General features: G+C 42.8%; 1 protein-coding gene across 1 annotated transcript; it reads right to left on the reverse strand.

Moving 5' to 3' along the window:
* Positions 1 to 11,572: 11,572 nt before the first annotated feature.
* Positions 11,573 to 12,139, reverse strand: LOC128744045 (uncharacterized). Its single transcript, XM_053840789.1, has 2 exons — positions 12,061 to 12,139; positions 11,573 to 11,904 (listed from the first exon to the last, which is right to left on the reverse strand). The coding sequence occupies exons 1-2, from the start codon at positions 12,137 to 12,139 to the stop codon at positions 11,573 to 11,575; spliced, it is 411 nt and encodes a 136-aa protein (XP_053696764.1).
* Between the last annotated feature and the right edge of the window lie 12,375 nt (positions 12,140 to 24,514).

Below are 24,514 nucleotides of genomic sequence, written 5' to 3' on the forward strand. Positions count from 1 at the left end.
AGAGAGGTTTTCAGCCTGCGGCTGGTTCGCCTCTTTATTTTTATCGTTGTTTTAGATTTGAGTTAATAAAATTAGCCTTACATTTGATATTTCAACAGTAGACGTTAAATGTGAAGCATTATTTTACCATTATTATTGATAAATTTTCGGTTCGTTCAAAGTCACTGCAGCAAAACGTTAAGTGCACTCACAGAGGCGAAGTGAATGGTCTTGACTTTCTTTTGGAAACTTGGCTAAAACCGATGCAGGCCTCGGCAGCATAATATTTTTTATGAATAGAGCTAAGCTATTCGACAATTACCGACATGCTAAACCTATTCTTGACACACATTCCGCTCGGTGGAGGAGGAACTATTCCGTACAATCGTTCACCGAGGTGCGATGGGAATAGAAGAGTCTACTTTTTCATCGCTCTTTTGTATATTGTACAAAAGCCGGCCAATGGAAATCGCCGAAACGCAAGAGAATGTCTGTTATCTCATCCGATTCGATGGTTTAATAACCAGGTACGGAGCTCGACCGAAAAGGCGGCATTATATAATTGTACATTTTAAGCTGAGTTGAGATGAAAGCACGATATAGGTCATCATTTTTGATTGATCGACAATGCATAAGGAAATAATGCACTTTTATCACAGAGAAAATAGCTGAAGAAACGCTTTAGCTTACGACGTAGCGGTCTATACCAACGGTATTTGTGGCCGTTGAATTTTGTTTAAAAAAAGTACTGCAAAGCAAAATCACGAAAATACATATTCCCAACATCTAATTTCGTATCACCTTTTCAATTGATTTTATATTTCAAAATGTTTGAATTTAAATCATAAGTAACTGCGTCGACTGAACCAACGGAAGACTCTGATGGTTTAATCATGTATTCTTGTTATATCGTTTGTGATGAACAACTTTGCGACAATCAAAATGAAAAATTTTCCACAGGGAAGTTGTTGATAGCACAGACAACAGACATTCAAGTTAGAAAAAAGTTCTCCCTATTTACTGTGTATATTTTTTAAATAAGCTTTTCAACGGTAGGTTTTTACGCTTCGAACGGATTTACTGTTATCGAAGATTCACACTTATAGTTTGATATGAAAACTATTCTGACCGCGTAATTGCATGTTGCATGCTGTTTATTTATAAGCATGCGATGAATTTAATCAAATTACCACCAAATCGTTACTCAATTCGAGCCCCATCATTGAGCTCGTGAGATTCGAGTGAGATCATACATCTTGTAGGCATCGTAATTTACCGGCTCTAAATCGGTACCGGCACGGGTTATACTGGCCTCTTTGGTCACGCACGCTGTCTGTCGACAGCAAGTACGTTTCGAGCTACGTAATTACCATCTACGGCTACATCAAAGGCTAATTATCGCTGAGAGGTGTTATTCTCAACACGGTCTGCAAGCAACAGGCCAAACTAACTGACCATTCAATGCATAATAGTTTGCTCATCGAAACAAATGGCCTGTTAACTAAGAAAACAAACTTTTTTTGTACTGACTGATGAAAAATTTCAGTCTTTTGTCCAAAAAAATTCGCCAGCAAACTGGGTTCAAATCAATCTTTTTTTGCAAACTCCATCGGCGTACAGTGAGAAGCCGTTACCGCGCGCCTCCATTTAACAAGGGAATCATCGCTTACGAGATGAGATTAAATGCCTGTTGCAACATGAAGCCATCACAGACCCGCAGACAGACATGCTTTTGTTTCTCCCTTCATTGCTGCTGCAGCAGTGCGGGGCACCATTTACCATCATAGCCGGTTGCATAATATTGCACAAGCAAGCAACTATACGGCCAGGTAGGTAGGCTATAAGTACTTTGCGGTGAGCAAATGCTTTTATGCCTCCTGTTTGCAAGCTTTGCGGAGGAAAGTGTTTTGCCGGTTTCCTTTTTCGCCACGGTATTTTGAAACGGTTTTAACACGACTAACTACGCCGAGCACAACCTAGTAACATAGTTTTTTTTTGTTACTTTGAAGACGTAAAAACTGTGTTGATTTGAGTAGATGACGCGTGGATAATGTCGTTTGCTGGTTGATTCGATAGGATTAACAAGGTTCATAGCAAACGTAATCCAATGGTCAGATATGTTGTCGAACATCGACATACGAACATCGGACATCTTGGCAAATTTGTCAGTTTAAATTTTATGTTGTACTTTTCCGTGTAAATTTTGGAAGTTCTAAGCGGAGTCCAAGAGGATTGGGTTAAAAATAAATGCGTCGAAGGCCATCAATACATGACAGGAAGGCAAAGAAGGAAGATGCTTCTCATGAACGGTAACCGTTAACGGCGACGAGCCAGAAGTGTTAGTTGAATTTGTGTATTTGGGATCGCTGCTAACTTTTCCCCATACAACGAGTCTTAATCCAACCTACCGAAATGGAGAAAATTCCCCACCTATTCTATTTCCCTAGGCGGGTTCTCCAATCGCTTTCTTCTATATTCTACTGACCGGAAAATTACACTCCGCGAGTGAGTTCCTTATTCATTCTTTTTCTTCCGCAAGTTTACTCGCAAGCTCATGCCCAAGCGGAGGGTGAAAAATTGATAATCAAAACTGATTTTGCGGAGAGTGTCGCTCGCACACTTTTGTGTTGATATCTCTGGAGTGCCGCGGCACAATATGCTCAGTCGTCTCTAACATCTCCCCTCTTAATAAAGGTGGTACGGGTCAAACCAGTTCGGTGGCCTTCGATTTCTGAAAGATCGCCGAAGAACTCTTTCCACCGGATCTGCCTCAACTGCTGACTCAAATTCAGTTGAAACTGGTGATGTTGATGGATAGACGACAACGGACTCAACACCGGATTTTGCAGCTGGTCAGGCCGCGAAGTAGTCACTGCTTGCTGTTGTGTAGAGGTTTGTAATATTCCAAACAATTGTGTAGGAGCTGGCTCGGATACTGGTGCAGCTGGAGTGAAACTAACGAAGCCAGACCAGGTTCTGGTAAGTTACAGGCTTAAAGTAGAACATCCAAGGGTAGTTTCTGTTTGCCACTGCTGACTGGGTTCGCTGACTGGCTGGGTATTGAATCGGTCACGGTTCGGCTTCGTAACTGATTGATGTGTGAACGTAGCATTCGGTGATTTTCAATCCACACATTGTACATGACGTCTCCCAGGCGTTGACAGACGACTCTTGGTGCCATTTTTTAACTGTTTCGTGTGTAGACCTTGGCGTAGACTAGATCGTTTTTACTGAAGTGCCTTGGTTGTTTACCCGGAATGGCTTTTGATTCCGGCTTGCGAACTGGTGGCGGACGAAGCAACTCGAGGCACGTTCGGATTTGGCGCCCAAACATGACATTAGATTTGCTCTCCGGTAAGGAGCGGTTTGGCGTGCTCCGGTAGGTCAGCAGGAATATGTCCAAAGCTTCTTCGATGTCTTCTCTCCCCTCTTGAATTTTTGATAGTAGCGTGAGCAGTGATACGTCGAGTTTGTACCACTTCAGGCCACTTGGAGAAGTTATCGATCGCCTTCGATTGGACCGGTGAAATCGACATGCACTCGTTGCGATGGACCAGATGCTTTGGCCCATGAGACAGGATCCAAGTGAGGAGGAGATCGCGCGACGGACGCACAATGCGGGCAAGTCTTGACGTAGGCCTGTACTTCTTCGTCAAGCGAGGGCCAGTACACATAGTTTCTGGAGAGTGCCTTCATATTGTGGGTGCCAGGATGTCCGAGGTGTAGTTGTTTTAGGTATAGCTTGCGGTATCGTGTCGATGAGCTGCTGGAATGCTCATGGAGCGATTTTTACACCTGGTGAGAGGCGATTGTAGTGGTACAGTCCACGGTGAGTGTTTACCGTTAACAGGCCACGGCGCTTCATCAATTTCCACCTGCAGGAAAGCATCGAAGAGATCAATCTGGCTGAATACCTCGCAGTTATAGCCAGCTTGGCGAAAATATCCTCCGGAAGGGGAAGCGGGTATTGATGACGTCGCAAGGTGGCATTCAGTCCCGTCAAATAGTCTCTGCAGATCCTAATCGAACCGTTTGCCTTGCATACTACGACTATCGGAGCGAACATACAGGTGGGGGCACTCCGACAGAATACAGTCGTCTCCAACTCACACTTATCTTCTCGCAGCTTCGAACCACAGAGAACAGATTAACAGGCTCGAAGAAAGTAATTGATTTTTTGTGTGTAAAATCTGTCGGTAGCGCCCTCCAGAGATAGTTTGCCAAACGCATAAAAAAATATCCATGTACCTTTGTCAATATTTCTTTGTGCTGGAGTTACATAGCAGCGATGGCAGCGACATCAAGATTTAGTTTGCCACTTACTGCTCGAGGGGTGCTCTATTGAAGGATTACTCGTAGATTACATAAAAACCTTTACACACTTTTTGTCAATTACCTGGTAGTCTGTTCTCTGTGATATTATTACATATATACTACCATATTACCATATTCAACCGAGTAACAATTTTCAATGCGACCCAGGTAACCAATAAGCATTAGTATAAGCAGTAAATCAATCGTTTATTAGCATCCCTGGCGTTTTATACTGCAGGTTGTTGTTTATTAACCTTTTGACTGCATAACTGTTGTAAATTGGCATCCACAATTCTATTTAAATTCTTCTTGTCAGTAACTAGCTGCAAATAAGTATTGTCAGCACTATAAGAGGGCTAGCAGTAAAGTAGCCGCATATTTTGCCAAAATAGCATTTAAGGCAACTTAAATGCTTATTGGCTTGCATTTAAATTGCATTGGAAATGCTTATTGGTTACCTGGGGAGTGTTTTGGTAGAGGGATAGCCAGGGTCAAGCTAATTTGTTTTGCATTTTGTAGTATTTTTCTTGTACTTTCACATGGGCAATATGGCTTCAATATATTTGCATGTTTGGGAGTTATTGCTGTTGAAAATTGGTTAATTTTTAAACGAAAACTTTAATTTTCTCCGCAAATATTGACGATAGCAAGTTACTATATTCTACAAAAGTATGTAATTTGACTGTTAGAAAATCTTTGCCGAACATATCAAATGCGTATAAATACTGTAGAAAAAACTGTGGTCAAAAAATTGATTTTCGGAAAGTCTCCACAAAAATTGTTCTTTATCTCTAAAACTGTAATAGCTAGAAGCTTACTTTCTTTGGCAAAGTTCTTTATAACAATCTTTTCAAAAATTTTGTAGAACTTTGTTTTGCTGTATCTCTTACTGTTCAAAAAATAAATTTTTTATCTTGCTTTTAGGGGGACTAATCAAATAATCGTTCATGCCATATTAAAGAGCTTTTAACGCTGAGAAATTTCTCTGAACATACTTAATCAGTATAATCAACCATTTCGGCGCAATTAAAAAAACGCGTGTTCTGATACCAATGGGACCACTGTGCGCCGTGGTGCTTTTTCACGCGAAAATGTTCATATATTTAATTTTCGTTCTACGAGCCACAAGTCACGCGGAAAAAGCTGAACAGCTGAAGTTGAAAAAGCGAGTCCAGCAGGTTAAACCGGTTGAACGCCCTACTGTTTTACCTGACTCACTGCGAATATGCGTATTATTGAAATAAAACGTAACCATACGTTTTATTCGTTTATAACGCATATGCAGCACAGAGAACAGACTAACAGGTAATTTACAAAAAGTGTGTAAAAGGTTTTCATGTAATCTACGAGTAATCCTTCAATAGAGCACCCCTCGAGCAGTAAGTGGCAAACTAAATCTTGATGTCGCTGCCATCGCTGCTATGTAACTCAAAACTATGTAGCACAAAGAAATATTGATAAAGGTACAAGGATATTTTTTTATGCGTTTGGCAAACTATTTCTGGAGGGCGCTACCGACAGATTTTACACACAAAAAATCGATTACCTCCTTCGAGCCTGTTAATCTGTTCTCTGTGTATGCAGTTAATATCGATAATAAACGATTTTTTATAAGTTGTGCTTTTGTTAATGCATTTAATCTGTAAAAAGTTGCATAAATAACAATTCAGCTTACATACAATTATAGCGTACTACAGGCACATGAAATATGACGTTTAAGTACGTTATTTTTAGTGATCAAAATTAACGATATTTTCGATACAAGGGCGATATTTTTCGAAACCTTTCGAACCAACACGATCCCGCGAATACAACGCATATTCGCAGTGAGTCAGGTAACACAGTAGCTTACACTCTTAAATGATTCTACATGTAAATTGGTCGGATTTAGTTAAAGTTAGGTTGAAACTACTCAAAATGCCCTTAAAGTATACAAACTCAGATTTTGAGTAGCTTTTCAACCAAAAAAATGGTAGTAGGAACTTAAAATTGCGTTATTTGTCATAGAGAATAATTCAATTATCGGTAGCAAGTAGCCAAATTGGTTGAAATTTTTACCCAAAGTTTGAGTTTGTACACTTTAAGGGCATTTTGAGTAGTTTCAACCTAGCTTTAACTGAATCCGACATATTTACAGGTAGAATCATTTAAGAGTGTAGACACTGTCTGTTCCCTGTGGCTGAATTAAACATCTAGTTTGAATGTCTGTTCTCTGTGGTGCAGGGATACCAGATTTGCAGATTTGTCTGCAAATTGCAGATTTTTGGAACGGTCTTGCAGATCATTATAAATTTGCAGATATTTGCAGTTTTTATGACTTTTATTGTTTTGTTGCAGATTTTTGTTCGAAGCTCTTTAAACTTTTTAAAAAGTGTGCAGATTTTCGCAGATTATTTTCAAACCAGAAAATTCGAGTAGCCGGAAAACTGCTCGATTTTTCCGGTTTTCGAGCAGTTGCAGACATTTTTTTAGAAAATATGGCATCTCTGCTGTGGTGTGACTCAAATCTGCGATGAATTCGGCCCTTGATTCGGCCCACGCCGGCCTTTTGAACGTCTTTCGAGCAGTTTTGTGCCGGTATCAGGGATACCAGATTTGCATATTTGTCTGCAAATTGCAGATTTTTGGAACGGTCTTGCAGATCATTATAAATTTGCAGATATTTGCAGTTTTTATGACTTTTATTGTTTTGTTGCAGATTTTTGTTCGAAGCTCTTTAAACTTTCACAGACTTCCTAAAAAAGTGTGCAGATTTTCGCAGATTATTTTCAAACCAGAAAATTCGAGTAGCCGGAAAACTGCTCGATTTTTCCGGTTTTCGAGCAGTTGCAGACATTTTTTTAGAAAATATGGCATCTCTGGCCGGTATTCGAGCAGTTGTTTTTGTTTTTGCGAAAAATCAGGCATCCGCATCATGTGCTTTTGAGAATTTTTGTTCTTGTCGAAGGAAAATAAAATAATTTGGCAAAAAGTTATATTTTGCTGTCGAAGTGCTTATAAATAAGTAACTTACGGACGTAGCTTTAATTGGCAGGATCCAGTGAGTGTTGTTAGGGCTACCGCAGTTCGCTTGCCGAGTTAAGTTACCGTGGTTACAGTGATAAAACATGATCCGTAGTAAGCGCTATCATTCGCTGCCGTCAAGCCGGAAAGTGAAAGACCGGCAGATTTTTACCTTTAGTCCGAACTCTTTCGCCAACGATATCCAGTTTGTCGCAATGGATGCAGCAGCCGGAATGCAACCTCCACCGCTGGTGTATCCCGGCCTTTCGATAGAACCGTTTCCGCTTTTAGATGAACAATTCCAAGTGATAGAACCCGGCAGTGATCTGTATCTGCAGCTGAATCCCGGATTATGCTTAGATCCGGGTCTGGAAATACCTCAGCAGCAGCAACAGCAAGAGATGTATTTTTCCGAGAATGGTATACCACAGGCAGTGGTAGATGAGGTGTTCCAAGTGGAAGATGAGTTACAATTGGGTCAGGGGCCCACTCGGTACCAGGGTCCTGTGCGGAACGGCCTGTCGGCGGCCGAATACGAGCAGCAGCTTGTAGCGGAAATGGAAAAGCTTTTCCCGCAGAAACAAAGCGTCCCTGCTCGGACAGGCAGTAGGCTGATGGAGGAGCTTACCAAGATTTCCCCGGCGGAAGATCTTGTCTACATGAGCGTTCTGCTGAACGATAGTTCGAAGAAAGATGGTCGTCTTGTTCCTAAGGTAAGGTCGGCCACTGCCTATTCTTTTAAAATTTAACTGTCTAATTTTTTAGTTGGATATTTTGAAGCGTGATAAGGAACGAGGATTTCGTTGTGTTGATATGGTTGATGGTAACGGATCAACGTTCAAGGCCAAGTATTATGAGCACATTACCGTTCAAAAGTATTCGAATGTTCAACCGCCTGTTCCAGCAACAAGAAGCTTAAGCTATCCACTTCCACATAGACGAGTATCTGAATTACTGCAGTCAACGCAGTTGACAAATGTAAGCCCTTCAATGGCAAACAAAATTGAAAGGTTGGCCAACAGCAACAACGTAACTCTTGCCCCCGTTCGGGGCAGCTTTCCTACGGCTAGACTAACCACCGGCAATCCGACCAGTCGCATCGTCTCCGGAGTCGTAATTAAACCACCCAAGCGGACCGTCGCATCCAGCTCGGACGGCGACCGGTTTCCGCTTTCGAAACACTTTCCGATGCCGATCATCAAGCAGGAGCCCCTGGATGATTTTCCGGCGCCGGAGATGATGCCGGTGCAGCAGCAGCAACAGCAGCAACGTTTCGCACGGGAGTTTAATCCGACGCGAATCGAGATTCCGACGATTTCACTCTCGAGCAGCAAGCAACCACGCAAGCAGAAGCTTCAGTCCCTTGCCCAGTGTGAGGTTGTTTTCAAGGAAACGCCGACAGCGCTCCCGAATGCTGCAGGCGGCGCCTGCCGGGAAGCCACCATTCAAAAGATGCAACAACCGTTGCGGCCCGTTCGCAGTCCGAACGATTTCGTAACCGTTACGATTACAGGTGAGTGCAACCGCGCGGCGCGAGTCGTGACGGTTAGTGAAATTATTGAAGCCATTGTCGAGCGGAATTTTCGCTGATTTTACTTTGGCGAATTTTAATGGCGAAAATTTCGAACAAGTAAGTCTACAGTCGATTTATTAAATGTGTTTTTAGCGCAAAAGTGGTTTTTCTGATTAAGATGTGCGCTGATCAGAATCAATTCCTGCTAAACTTTCTTGGCTCATGTGGAAGTTTAATGGGGTCAGATCCTAAGCGTGCCCAGACATCCATTATTTATTGCAAAAATAGCGACCGATTAAACTTGGAAATTGGAATTGAATTAGACTTGGAAATGGAATTGAACTTGGATTTAAATATACTTTATTTAGAATGTATGAGTGTGTCAGTCATTTAGTTTCTAGCCCCTCGCGGCTAACGTTAAAGTTGAATAGATGGACGGTCTAAATGAGCCAATTGTCTCTGCATGCCATATGGACGGGATAAAAATCTAAAGGCAGAGGAAAATGTGTTAATTTTGAACTTTGACGGTGGTACGTTCGACGTTTCGATTTTGACCCTCAGGCCTTCGCCAGGGTCACTGTAATGTCCCGTTACGGCTCTGGAACCAGCCCTAGAATCTGGGTTCAAAATCTGATAAAAAATGTGGTCCAAAACATGGTCCACAATCTAGTCCAAATCTATTTCAAAACATGGAACAAAAGTTGATATTGGTTGATTTTGATACTTTCGGTTCTGGTGCCTACTTAAAGGTTTATTCATTTTAAGACTACTGAAACTAATTAGAAAGCAGTTAAACACAGCCTTTCACCTATAATTTATCTAATACCCAAGCAACAATGTGAGTTTTATTGTACTCTTATGGTGGTCTTCAAGACTAATTTTGGTCTTAAATGCCATCATAAGAGTGTAATAAAACCCAAATTGTTGCCTGGGTATTAGCTGTTATTTTCGGTATACTGGCTGGTTCCAAGTTGTCGCCGTCCATGGATGTTTAGTACGCAAAATTTTGACAATTTCACACCCCTGCTCCGAATCAACCGATCAACCGTCAACCGAATCAAATTAGGAAAGCTGGTTAGCTGCGCCGATGTGTCTAGATCATTAATGATTATTTATTTTCCTTTTCTTTTCTAACATTATGTGAACGAACAAACTAACTGCATTCCTGAGTTATGATTCAACTTTTATGACCTGAACGATCAGCTGCGTTCCGTGCGCCGGCTGTGGATTTTTATTTTATGTTGGTTACAACTTTACGATTCTAAATGACACTCCTTATTACGACTTTAAAAGATGCTTCTTGGCGTCTTAAAATGACGCTGCTTGGCGTATTTGTTTCTACACCAGTAAGTTAATTCTTAATTCTAAAGGGCCAATATTAGATTTGTAAGCGAAAATTCAATTAAAAAAATTGAAGTTCAAAATTGACGAATGCGTTCGCAACAAGATGAAATGTGGTATGTATGGGCAATGTTCGCGTCTGAACGATCCTCTGGCAGTGGACTGTAAAGTGGTAGCGGCAGCGAAGGCAAAAGTCGTCGTGAGAAAAACCAACTCGGCTCCATGCACGCCAAAAATGTTCACGGAGGAGCTGAAAATGTTGCCAGCGCGTCAAACGGGAAATCATGACGTTTGCTAAGGAGGGCTCAGCTTGAGCGGTTTGTGGTCGTCCGATGAGGTAGTCAGCCGGGGTGATAGCCTGCAGATCCACCGGGTCATTCGAGACGGCGAATAAAGGACGGGAATTCAAGACAGCCTCGATCATGGCTGACCATGACAGTCGAAAACTCCTCAAATGTCAACTTCACGTTGCCGACGACACGCTTCTGATGTGTTTTACAGGATTTCATGGCCGCTTCCTCAAAGACCGCCGAACTCCGGTGCGTCTGGTTGGATGAGGTGCAACTCGATTTCACGGTTGTGACAAAAGGATTCGATGGCGTTCACAGCCTGCTGATTCTGGAACTACTGGTATAGGCTGTTCAATTCATGATTCGCACCTCGGAAGTTGGCCGGCGTTGTCCGAGTGCAATTCATGAATCATTCCATTGATCCATTGATTTTAAGCTGCCTCGTACTCCCGGAGGAAATCCAGATACTGAATTCGAAGCTCTGGATTGCAGACGAGTCGTTTCTTCAACAACAGAAAACACTTCAGGGCCAGAGCACGACAATCGTCCAGGAGGGGAAGATCATTATTGAACGGGAGCTGGACCATGAATCTTCCAGATTATTTACGCTGCTAGGTGGATAGGAAGTGGGTTTCGCATGCTATCTCTTTGGTCGATAGGTTGGGGACGTCTGATACTTCCCCGATTTGCCAAAACTGTTGCATGTTTCGCTCGATGTCTGTTTTGAGGCAACCAAGGGACAACCGGACGTTTCGGATTAAGACGAATAACTCGGTAGTTATAATAAACGCGTCTTTACTGTCCGAAATTCTGATATATAGTATATGTATAATGTATAATGATAATGAAACAAAATGGAATCCGTGAGAGGCACGGAAAGAACTCATTGGAGAGATAGCTACACTGTTATAAGGTGTTACGCAAATTATACTTTAATACCCCTTCTTAATTGGTGGAATCCCGCAATCCTATTGCAGCCCGAAGTCGTTTGAATTGGCCAACCGCCAACCCTTTAGTAAGGATGTCGGCCTCCTGCTTTTCTGTTGGTATGCGCTTCAGCATAATGCTCCCTTGTTGAACCAAACTCCTGATGAAGCAATCCTTGATATCGATATGTTTGAGTTTGCTTCGATCACGGAGTCCTTCGATAATCTTTATTGTGGACAATCTCATGATACGGTATCGGTGTCTTGATCTTGTAGCCAATATCCACCAGTAAACGCATTAGCCATACTCCGTCACATGTAGCCTCACAGAGAGCACACAGTTCGGCTTCGGTAGAAGATAGAGATACTGCACGCTGCTTTCGGGTTGTCCAAATCACTGTACAATCAAACACCTTGAGAAGATATCCAGTAATCGATCGTCTGTCGTTGATATCGTTCGCCCAATCAGCGTCACAGAAGGCAGTCATCAACTGTGGGTCATCTGGTCCCGCGTACTGGAGGCCTAGATCGAGTGTACCTTTAATGTAGCGCAAAACTCGTTTTAAATGGGTCCAATGCACTTCTGTAGGGCAGGACTGAAACTGGCTGTAATAATTTACTGCAGCTGACAGGTCCGGACGAGTTGTAACGGTTACATACACGAGACAGCCTGTTAGTTCTCTGTAGGGCTTACCCGTACGGTTTTCCTCGACGCTTTTCTCCAAACGAAGGCGACACTCCATCGGTATAGAGCTTGCCTTGCAATCAGCCATGTTGAAACGATCAAGCAAAGCTTCGAATTACCTTCGTTAACTAATCCTCATCGTTCGATGTTGCAGATCCCGTTCGATTTTTATCCCAAGGAAACTTGAAATTTCTCCTCCGTCTGTGGTGTCAAAACCGGTCGCAAGACTCCTCTTAACCGCATTTATTTCGCTCAAATCATGCTCAATGACAAGAATGTCATCTACGTAAAGCAGTAAAAATGTCCTTGGCAGTGCCACATAGATATAAGCAGGCTTGGCATACACTTTTCGCTTCGATTTTGCTCTTTTGATTACTGCATCTCAGCCAAGCAAAATTTGAAAAAGTGATGTATGGGGCGTTTGTAGAATTTGTTATTATCTACAACATTGCTGAAGTAAGCATTACTGTGCATTTTGTATTTATGGCGCTATAAGGCTGCTACCCTCTTGGTAGCAAAAAGAGCGCTCTTTTTGCTACCAACGCCATTACTGCCCTACAGCGCCGTAAATACTAAAGATAAAACTTCACTTTCTTCAGCAATATTATAGATAATTACTATCTCTACAAATGCCCTATACACCACTTTTTCAAATTCTGCTTGGTTGAGGAGCAGTAATCAAAAGAGCAAAATCAAAGCGAAAAGTGTATGCCAAGCCTGGATATAAGCATTGATCGCTATTCAATCGTCGAAATCCCGATTTCGTCACAAAGTCGTGAAACTTATCGTTCCATGCTTTGGATGCCTGTTTGAGGCCATATAGAGACTTATTTATCTTGCAGACTAAACCGGGCTCTTGGCGCATACCCTCCGGTTGAGTCATAAATATGTCCTCGAAAATTTCACCATTTAGGAACGCCGTCCGCACATCCATTTGGTGGACCGGCATTCGCTCCTGATTTGCTACCGCTAGCAAGACTTGCCTTGCTTTGAAGCGGTCCGGCTGTCCATCTTCGCCAGGTTTGATACGAAAAATCCACTCGCATGTTATCGCCTGCCAGCCCTGTGGAAGTTTGCATAAAGTCCACGTACATTTTTTCTGCAACGAATCCAGCTCTTCCTGTATGGCCAACCTCCAATTCGGCCAGTCAACTCTCGTTTTCAATTCAGCAATGGTATCCGGCAAATTATTCACGTAATTCATGGCACCGAGGGCAACTCCGGCAAAGGTCATGTCATAATCTGCATGCCATGCCGGTGGTCTCCTATCCCGGGAAGGACGTACTGCAATATCACTTTGCACCGCTTAATTTTCTTCAGCAACACTGTCATCACCTGTGGCAAAAGCATCTGAGTCTTTACACTCTTCTTCTTCTTCTTCGATCTCTTGATCATTGTTCACTTGTGCTTCATAAAGTTTAAAACAATTCGCCACTTCGTTTTTCGATCGTATCAAAAAAACCATTGTAAATCGTGACCAGTCATCTACAAAACTGACGAAATAACGCACATTGTTCCAACCGGCCCGCAGACATCCGAATGAACGATTTCCAGTACTCGGCTCGAACGACGCTCTTCACACAGCGTAAACGGATTTCTTGTTTGTTTCGCGGACACACACGGCTCACAGATCACTGTCGCTTTGTCACTACAATTCAGCGAAATTCCCTTCACGGCTTCGTTCTTGATTAGCGACGACAGATTTCGTTCTCCCAAATAGCAATACCGGCGATGCCATAATACGGAGGCCTTGTTTATTTGTCCCGAAAAGCACAACACTTCATTACTACGCTGACGCGAGGAAAAGTTCAACTCATAAAGTTTATTCCGTCTTTCAGCGGTGGCTACTACTGTCGATCCTCGCACGATTTCCATCCGACTGTTCGCGAAAATCACTTTCATATCGGCAGACTCCACTTTGCTTATCGAAAACAGATTGCACCTTGCCTCCGGAATAAACAAAGCACGGCTCACCGTTGATTCGATCAATTTTTCTCCGACTATGGACAGAACAGGCACGTCACCGATGTATTTGGCGGTTACCCACTCGTCGTTCTTTGCCACAGCCCGAAGCAGCACCATTTGTTGCATGAAGGGTTACGCAACTATAATTGAAACATTCAAATGTGGTAAAAGTTCGCAGCAGTGAATCCGAACCGGAAAAACGATTGTTTCGGCGACGAATGCGAGCAATTAGTGCAGGAGAAGAATGCAGCACGTGCGAGGATGCTGCAACACCGTACGCGGGCGAATGTGGATCGATATAAACAAGCACGGAACAGGCAAAACTCGGTCTTCCGGAGGAAAAAGCGCCAACAGGAAGATCGAGATCGCGAGGCGATGGAAGAACTGTACCGTGCTAACGATAAACGGAGGTTCTACGAGAAGTTAAACCGTTCGCGCAAAGGCTATGTGCCGCAGGCCGATATGTGTCGAGACTCAGACGGTAATCTTCTCACGAACGAACGTCAGGTGATCGAGAGGTGGAAGCAATATTATGACGAGCACCTTAACAGCGATGTGGCTGAACATGGAGGTGACGATATGGCAATAGATCTTGCAGCACGTGCAGAAGACGACAGAATACCAGCCCCCGACCTCCAGGAGGTAGCAGAAGAGATCGGTCGGCTGAAGAACAATAAAGCGGCTGGGGCTGATCAGCTACCCGGCGAGCTGCTGAAATACGGTGGTGACGCACTGGCTAGAGCGCTGAACTGGGTCATTGTCAAGATTTGGGAGGATGAGCTACTACCGGAGGAGTGGACGGATGGCATCGTGTGTCCGATTTACAAAAAGGGCGACAAGTTGGATTGTTGCAATTACCGCGCAATCACACTGTTGAACGCCGCCTACAAGGTACTCTCCCAACTTTTATGTCGTCGATTTCCAGATTTTCGCGCTTCGGCAAGTGTTGAAGAAATGTCGCGAATACAACGTGCCCACGCATTATTTATTCATCGACTTCAAATCGGCGTACGACACGATCGATCGAGATCAGCTATGGCAGATTATGCACTACTACGGATTTCCGTATAAACTAACGCGATTGGTCAAGGCGACGATAGATCGAGTAATGTGTGTTGTTCGAGTATCAGGGGCAGTCTCGAGTCCCTTTGAATCTCGAAGAGGGTTACGGCAAGGTGATGGGCTTTCATGTTTGCTGTTCAACATCGCTTTGGAGAGTGTGAAAAGAAGAGCGGGTACAGACACGAGTGGCACAATATTCACGAAGTCCGTCCAGCTTCTTGGTTTCGCTGACGACGTTGACATCATTACACGTACCTTTGAGAGGATGGCGGAAACGTACATCGGACTGAAAGCTGAAGCCAAACGGATTGGACTTGTCATTAATGTTTCGAAAACAAAATACAGGTTCTAGAGAAGTGAATACTGACCTCCCTCCCCGGATTCATTTAGACGGTGATGAAATCGAGGTGCATCGGGGCTCACTGGTTACCGCAGACGACACCAGCAGAGAAATACAACGACGCATTATGGCAGGAAATCGTGCCTACTTTGGACTCCGTAGGACGCAGCGATCGAACAAAATTCGCCACCACACGTAGTTAACAAATCTACAAAACGCTGATTTGACCGGTTGTCCTTTACGGCCATGAGGCTTGGACTATGCTCGTGGAGGACCAACGCGCCCTTAGTGTTTTTGAACGGAAGGTGTTACGCACCATCTACGGTGGAGTGCAGATGGAAGACGGAACATGGAGGAGGCGTATGAACCATGAAATGCATCAGCTGCTTAGGGAACCACCCATCGCTCACACCGCAAAAATCGGTCGCCTGCGATGGGCTGGGCACATCGTGAGGATGTCGGACGACTGCCCGGTTAAAAAAGTTCTCAATAACGATCCGACTGGAACGAGACGGCGGGGCGCGCTGCGAGCAAGATGGATCGATCAAGTGGAAGGCGAAACTCAACCAGGAAAACCGGGAAAACTAGGAAAAGACCAGGATTTTTATGTCACTAGGAAAAATCGGTAAAAAAACCAAAACCAGCAAAAAATGTGTCCGTGTCCGCTAGTTCGCGGCAGAACAAAATGTTTATTTTCCCAAATGTTGACATTGGTAATCCGTCATGGCCTTGATCTGTTGTCAGGAGAGTTTCGAATCATTAATCTGAATACAGTTGACTAGGCCACCAAAAGCCTTTAGATCTGCCGCTTCTGCATTGTTCCTGCGGGTTCCAGTTGAGTGTCTTTCTGTAGACTTCTTTCGCAACTCTCCTCAAAATATGTCAGGTCCACCTCCACCTACGCTAGTGATATTGATGATCGAGTTCCGAATTGGAAATGCAACTGTGAGGCCACCAAGTCTGCTTAATGCATCCATTTTGTGTCCACTGGGACGCACCACGTCTCGTAGGTAATCGAACGGATTTTACGTTCAAATTGAGGTCATCCTGAGTGTGTCTATATCAGTCTTGGTACCACCGCCTAGGTTTGTCTTGCTACCAGGATATTAGAAATCTGCCACCTCCTTAACTGTGAAATTGAAGAGATTGTTGATGTTAACTTACTTCCACTGACTATCAAGTCAGCTTGCGATGTTGACTATGAGACCTGATGCCTTAGAGACCATCATGATTTCCCTGTATGTACATCATATGGCATTTGGAAGAGCAAGAGAATGTCGTCGGTCAGGTCGAGGTCATTCAATTGCTTGTTTGTCAAAGGGTTCCAGGGTAATCCTCAGTTAGGTTTACTATCAATGACTCCAATTAAAATTTCGTTAATAATGACGAGAATCAGTAGCGGGGAAAATATGTAACCCTGTCTCACTCCTTCAGCAACCCTATAGGGTCCGGCAGGAGGGCGTCGTACAGCAACTGAGCGTCAATAAGATAGACTAGCTTATCAGGCACTGCTCTATGCCATAGTGCGCCCCAGATATCCTCGTGATTCTCGGTCGAATGCTTTTTCGAAATGAACAAGCTCTAGAAGAAGACAGCCCTGGATTTCGATGATTTACTCCAATATTATACTGAGCGTCGTGCGCTGATCCACACATGATCGGCCGGAACGGAATCCAGCTTGCTACTACCGAAGAGTAACATCCTTTTTCTTCTGGAATCGATTAAGGATCACCTTTCGGAGTACTTTAAGAGCGATACAGAGCACCATAATGCCGTCCTAATTCCTACATTCAGATAGGCTCCTTTTTTTGGTGATTTGCATCAAGATGACTTGCATCCAGTCCACCGGAAATATCGCAGTTTCCCAGATATTGCTGAAGAGTTGGTTTGCGGTGACAATACTGGGACACTGGGTAAGCTTTCAGCATCTGCCGATGCAGTGGGACATTATTAGGCTTACTTTTGTTGCGTACAACACTTGTTGCATACAGCAGTTTGTCTTTTTCGCATGCAACCACATCGTTGTCATGAATGACATCTGTATCCACGATAAACAGCTACGATAACTTGTCATTGTGCTAACTTCCATGCAATAGTGACAAACTTTCATCATACATTGTTGCAATATTTTCAAGTAGGGACAATATCGTTGTCTCTTGTGCGGTCGTGATTTTTGATTCCCTGATTCCAAGGTCTGGTCCAGAACCTAGTTCAAATTGGTCCAAAACTTGTTACAAAATTTGGTAAAAATCTCTTCCAGGTCCAAAATGCGCGGTTCAGGTCCACAATCTGGTTCAGGGACAGAATGTGGTCCAGATGAGGTCTAGAATCTGGTCCTAAAATCTAATTCACGATCTGGTCAAAAATCTAATCTGATCTGATGAAAATGTGGTTCAAAATTTGGTCTAGAAACTAGTCCAAATTCGTTCCAAAATTCCGTTTCAAACCGGAAACAAAAGTTAATAAAAAATGTGGTTCACGATGTACTACAGATCCAAGATGTGGTCCAGGTTCGAAATCTGGTTCAAACCCCTATCTAAAGTCTGGTTGGTACCTCAAAAACTGATCAAAAAACTCTGACCAAAATCTGCTCTTAGTGCAAAATTTGGTCTGAAAAATCTGATCTAATGTGGAGGATACCTTCGGCTGCCAAGATGGACAAAGGTTCAATCCATGACGGTACAAGTCTCTGCTTCAAAACTTCTGTGGCAAAACGTTGAATCCGTCGATAAATTCGAATGAAACAGTAGCTTTGGGTGCTTTTGCAATTCAAGCTGCTTTCTTTAGCGGAGACAAAGACGAAACAAATTCAGGGGATTCTAGGTACTAGTTCATGCAGCACCACACTCGATTGGCATTGAAACGGCAGGAGATGTGATACTAAGTTATGCGACTCTGCCTGCAAATGACTGATCTCTGTAGTGCTATGACTACTGAGAACCATAGCATAGGGTCCAAAGTCCCCAAAAGGATGATGGTTTTAATAGCTGTTATCCATGGCTATTACGTAAAGTATTGAATATATAAACCCCTAATCCAAGGTGTGACGCGACCCGTGCCGTGGGATGAATGGTGGAGGGGGTTCTATAAATACTCTTCCGCAACGGAGCCTGTGGAGTACCAGGGCGCCCTCCATAGTAATTTGCCCTTGCTGCATTAAGCCGGTCACTGATGCAGTAGACCATTTTTACCGAGCATCCTCTCCCTGCCGAAAAACAAAGAATCGAAGGAAGTGGAGAGGAGAATAGGGGAGCAACACCTAAGGAGGATCTGAATGATGTGCTAGCAGAATTTCAGTCCTGTTCCTTGTCAGACAGACAGAAGAGCCGAACAGTTATGACCAATTGGATGGCCGTACAATTGTTCAAACAATCTAAAACAAATCTATAACGTCTAGTATTGAGGTTACTCAAAGTTGCTGAGTCTCAATAAGAGAGGTCTCAGCACGGTTACCGGTATTGTGACAGGACATTTTCCAAGTAAATATCATCTTTGGAATCTCGATATCGTAAAAGATGATATTTAACATCGGAACACTTGCTTTACAATTGTGGAGCACAAATAGCACGCAGACTGCAGTATCCCAAAAAGGGCGTATTAGAGTCTAGTGAGATGGTTTGCGTCGCCGATCAGGGTAACAAGGTTCATAAACCAGGTGTCAGGATTATACATTAGAAATATAACCCACCCTAAAAAATTATTAATTACGAGAGCACTCATCACACTTGAGAGTGAGTGTATCCGATCGATGATCGATGATCGTAATCCACACTGTGTGCCTACAGAAGAGGCAACAGTCAGCCTATAAAATGATCAGCCTATAATATGAGTACAGGAAAGCACTTGCTTTTTTTGAAATCTGCGCCAGCGAAATCGTAGCTGGATGGGTGTAAAACAACCTTAGCAAGCAGGGAAGTGGGAAGCCATCGTTATTTCGGAAGCCGGAACTTGAACACCGGTAAAACATAGGTCGAGAAAGCGACCATTAACGTTAGCTATGTTGTTGATTTGTTGAATGATAGCAGTACTTTAAATAGTACTAGTTGAGCAATTCGTTAATGTTTTGGAATAGAGATGACCAGTTTGAGTTAGCATACAGGTTGAAATTGCCCAGAACGATTATCTCATTCACTGCAGACACCATCGAAGCAATGGCTTTAACAGAATCCATATTACCATTCAAGGCAACAGGATTATGGGCACGATCAGGAGTCAAGAATAGTACCACATAAGAACAGCTTTCGATTGGAAAGCTTTTCGAACTTCCACACTTGCTCAACGGGCAACCAATTGACATTTTCGAAGACGGGAGCCTCGTAACTGGACCGTTGGACCGTAATCATAACTCTGCCTCCCGCAGCTTTGCGCCTGTTGTGCACACTCCGATACACAGCGAAAAACCTCGTAGTTCGGCCCAAATACCTTGCCGGTTGTCAAGCCGGTTTCGGTTAGTACACTTATCACGTACGGATTGTCGCCGCATGCCGCCGCTGATAGTCAGAAACACTCACTTTCATACCGCTAACGTTTTGGTAATATAATAGAATAATAGTTTTTGGTAATAGATGGAGTTCTGGGAGGTTCAAATACGGATCAGCAGTGGGGCTGGGATTAGCGATTTCAAACTTGGACAGGCGATTTTGGAAGCCCCGTTGCCTGATCCGCACGCAGGACTGGGACGGCTGCTGGTCGTTGATTTCAATGGCTTGACTGCGGCGAGGAGGACGGGGCGTCCCAGTATCACCTTGGGCGATGAGGCATGCGGTTTCCTGGTCGTCCTGATGGTATATCTGCGCTTCTGCGCTAGTCACACCAGGATGCGACGCAGGATTGCTAACTGGAGTATCCGTAGCGACGAAGAAGCCGATGTGCTAGAATGTGAAGCAGCATCAGGTCTCGAAAATGCGCATTAATAAATACACTTGTCCGACGCTACAGCCTGAAAGACCCCATCACTACTCCCACACACAGGACCGGGACGAGTGACGAACGCGCTGGCTCCAACCTTTCCATCATGTCAGCTCCAGACTTCAAATCGGACATGCAATTGGAAGGAACATTGAATTGGACTCTCTCATTTTTCCTTTTTTCAGTCTCGTGTTTTCTGTGCCATTGTTCTGTTATTCTTCGTTTTCTGTCACGCATATTCTGTTTTCGCAACTTCGCAACCAGCTGTTAGAATACAGGACAATGCGGAGTCAGTGCTACGATCCTATTGACTCTAACAGCCTCTCCCTCTCCTTATCTTTTCTTCTATTTCTGTCCAATTTTTTCATCCCATTGCTGTTTCCCTTTTGTCCCAACTTTTTCCTTTTATATTCCGTTTTCCGTTCTTTTTCCCGATTCCATCGTTCTATTTACCATGTCTATAGCAAATAAAAGGGTTGTGAAAAAGGCTTATGTATAGATGAGAGATTCTCTTCGCGTCTCCTCTCTTCCGCTTACCACGGCGATGCGAATGCATATGAACGGATTAATTTTACATGAAACGGTTGCTGGCGTTATTAGCTGACTTGGTTAAGAAAAATTGCATTGGAATGCATTTATGTCGCTGCATTGAACGTAAGACAGAATCTCTCGTTTGTACATAGGCCCTTTTCAAATGTTGCGCTAGTTAGTTTCCCTCTTTTTCCTTTTTCTGCTATTTCTGTCTCATTTTTCGTCATCTTCAGTCCTGATTTTACTCTTGTTTTTCTCTTTGCTGCTCGGTTTTTCGTCTTTTTTCCCATTTTCAGGCCCGTTTTTCCTCTTTCTTTCTTTATTGTATTCTGTCTCGTTAGCTCCTTTTCTATTTGGTTGTTTTCGTCTCTGCCGTTCTTCCCTCTTCACAAGGACATGTCCTGCTGTCACATGGCTTGTCCTGGTGTGCTGACTTACAGCGAAAAATTCGAAATGCTGCTTTACTAGGCGAGTTGACAAATACGATTGTTTTAAAATTGCTGCTCCCGCAGGATATTATCAGCCCCTCAAAAACCTATCTCGTTTTCATAATACCAGATTTTCCAATTTCAGTTCAATAATTGTGACATACCTACTTTAAAAACGTTTTTGCTGCTTCAAAAGTCTTCAGAGCCAAGTTTAATCGCCAGCCAGCCAGCCAAGTTGATTTTTGTTTTCTCTATTGTTAAATTAGTAAAGACTAAAATTTAAAAGGCAGGATTGTCTTCAAATTTTCAAGTAACAAACCACAACATTATGGTTAGATTATTAGATGTCTACTTTATTGCTTCATTAGATCTTCTCTCGATTACCAAATGCTCGCATCCCAACTAGTCATAAGGTTGACGGGAAAGGTAGAATTGACCTCTTTTGATAGTTTTTTTCTTTCTCATACATATTTTTTCTCATACAATTTAGTTGGAGTGAGTTTTACGAAGTCTGGTCTTCGTGATAACCCTGAACTTCTTTATCGTGACGTGAAGTTGTGACGAGTTCGGTGGGTTGACGACGTTTCGTACAAAAACAACATTGTGCTCTATACCTGTCTAACACTGGGCGCGGGTTGTGACAGGATGTCAACTCCGGCCAAAATAGCGTCTCGCCGCAATATGACTGTCAGATAAGTCGGACAGTAGGTGCTTCTGGAGCACTCGTTTCGATAGATTTGTCCGTTGACGGTAACCGCGAAGACATCCGGCTTTTTCGCCGTATCGTAAATCTAAGGTTTCGACCGACGCTTGAATCAGACTTAACACCTTCCTGGCCTTCACCAGGCCCGCTGTTTTCGGGTTTCCGCAACTCCCTAACCTCCGCTGAGTCGTTTGGCTCTTTGATTGACTTCACCACCCGGGTCGCCGTCGAATGATGAATTTCCAGGTGTTTCCCGAGCTATCTGTGGGACGCAGTCAAATCTTTCACGACTGTGCTTATCTATTAGCGGAGCTACTTTTGCTACGATGCCATCTTGATAACCATATAATAGATTATGAAAGTGTTTGATTTATTTATCTGGAGGTTTGATCATCACGATCTTCAATAAATATTGTCTAGAGTTGTATGGCTTGTTCCTTCTGTAGCCCAAAGACCGGCGGGGGTAGAGTGGAGTAAGGCGGATAATTTGTCGAATTTAAACATTAAATATTAAATATATTTGGGCGTAAATTGTCCTGATTTTTAGATAGACGAATATGGTGCTTTTCCTTCTTTTCTGTCACCTTTTGTTTGATTTGTGTTCCGTGTTCCTTTTTCTCCCCATTTTCCATTTTTTCTTTTCTCGTTTCTCACTTTTCTTGCTCCCGTATTTACCTTTTTTCATCTTGTTTTTGGATTCGTTTCTTATCCTTTTGCCCAATTTTCCTCGTTTTCTTTATCGTTTTTCCTTCTTTTCTCTCATTTTTCTTTTTTTCTTTTCTGTTTTGCATCTTTTTCTGTACAATATCCTCTCTTTTTCTCTTTCCAGGTCCTACTTTTTTCTCTTTTCACGTCTCATTTTTCCTTCCATTCATTGTGCCATGATTTTTCTTTCGTTTTTTTGCCAGTTTTTCTTCTTACATTACTCCGTTTGTTCAGTTTTTGTCACGTTTTCCCCCGTGCCCTGTTTTCGGTATATTTTCTCCAGGAGCAGCAAGAGACGGATACCCTCTAGATCCGTTGGTAATCCATCTTTGAATATGCTAAGAGAATTTTTGAATTAGGTACACGGAGAAAAATGTATGGTAAAAACAACCATATTTTAGGTTTCTTCAACCAGATTTTCGAATTGAAATATGCATAAATATATATTTGGTTACTTTGACGAACCGCGCTGCTTGAAACTAACATAAATATTAGGTTGTTTTTGCTGAATGAATTAACTTCGATTCAATAAATATTTGGTTGAAGTAACCAGATTTTTGGTTGTTTAATTTTGACAGCTGATGTCTTTTAGGTAATATTAACCAACTTTATAGTTTAATCGAAACAGATTTTAGTTTTAAACAAACTGATTCATTTTTTAAGTTAAACATTGGAACACACTAATATTGTTGTTGAAAATGAACCTTGCAACGTTAGATGTAAACAAATAATGTTGTTTGAAACAACCAACAAATTTATTGAAACAATTTTTTTTAAGCAGCATAGGTATTGCTGTTGCAGTTGAAACCCATAATAATCGACGTGCGACATTCGGTTTTATTTTTGTTCTGTGTGTCGTAAGTTGTGCGCTATTTAGCGCATCGATTACAGCGCACCACTACTGGCGTACTTTCGACACACAGAACGAACCAGAAACGCCGCCGCCGATTACTATACGGTTTTCAACTGCATCGGCAATATTTTCGGAAGACGAGATAATTTCATGAAAATAAATTATAAAAAATCACCTAAATATAATTGTAAACACTCCCGAATTGATTTTGAAATTCTATAAATAGTTGGCAATCCTCGAACTCATGCAAATTGAAAACAGGAATGCCGAAACGCCACACGTCGGCAAAGGCATCGTTACACTGACCGTTCTTGGTGTCCACCAGCAATTTCGTATGCAGCGAGTCCAGCTTGATTTGCTCCGATGGCAGAACGAACGTTAGCTGTAGCTTATCGGTATGAAGGTCGAAGGCGAGCATTTTGGGAGTAAATATTTGCTGCAGAACCGTTAGTGTGTTAATAAGTCCGGCGTCCAGAATCCACAGTCGATCGCATTCATCGACGTCAATTCGGTACACTGGAACCAACTTGCTTCAGCCCGAATTCTGGGAAGTGGTGTGAAAGGTCCAGTCCGGATACGGATTCAAGGGAACACTGGCGTTTTCTACCGGAAATTCGCAACAGCGCAATCTGCTTAACGTAATGGTACAATCCCTTGTAAAAAGCAGAACAAAAACCTTCAATTTTTAGGGATATTTCAACCGGAGCAAAACCTACTCTGTCCGTATTCTAGAAAATGAGTTCGGGATTATAAATGGAGTAGTCCAGCGATTCAATGAATAGCTTTAGCACATCGAACATCCGCGTAACTGCTCTTCCGATGGTCCATTGCCATTCGACTGAGAAGTGGCTTCCTAAAAATGTTTCAAATCATATTAAATTTGAATTCCCATTTTCTAAAACAAATAGCCTACGAACCTTCTGTTGACTTTGGCTTATCTAATACTGATCTGCCAGTGCTATCCTTGA

Source organism: Sabethes cyaneus, chromosome 3 (genome assembly GCF_943734655.1).
Source record: "Sabethes cyaneus chromosome 3, idSabCyanKW18_F2, whole genome shotgun sequence".
Taxonomy (NCBI): domain Eukaryota; kingdom Metazoa; phylum Arthropoda; class Insecta; order Diptera; family Culicidae; genus Sabethes; species Sabethes cyaneus.

Coding starts and splice junctions, on each gene's coding strand:
- LOC128744045 (XM_053840789.1), bottom strand. CDS start 12,139: ATGGCTGATTGCAAGGCAAGCTCTATACCGATGGAGTGTCGCCTTCGT. Junction 11,905..12,060: donor CGTCGAGGAAAACCGTACGG/GTAAGCCCTACA, acceptor GCTACATTAAAG/GTACACTCGATCTAGGCCTC.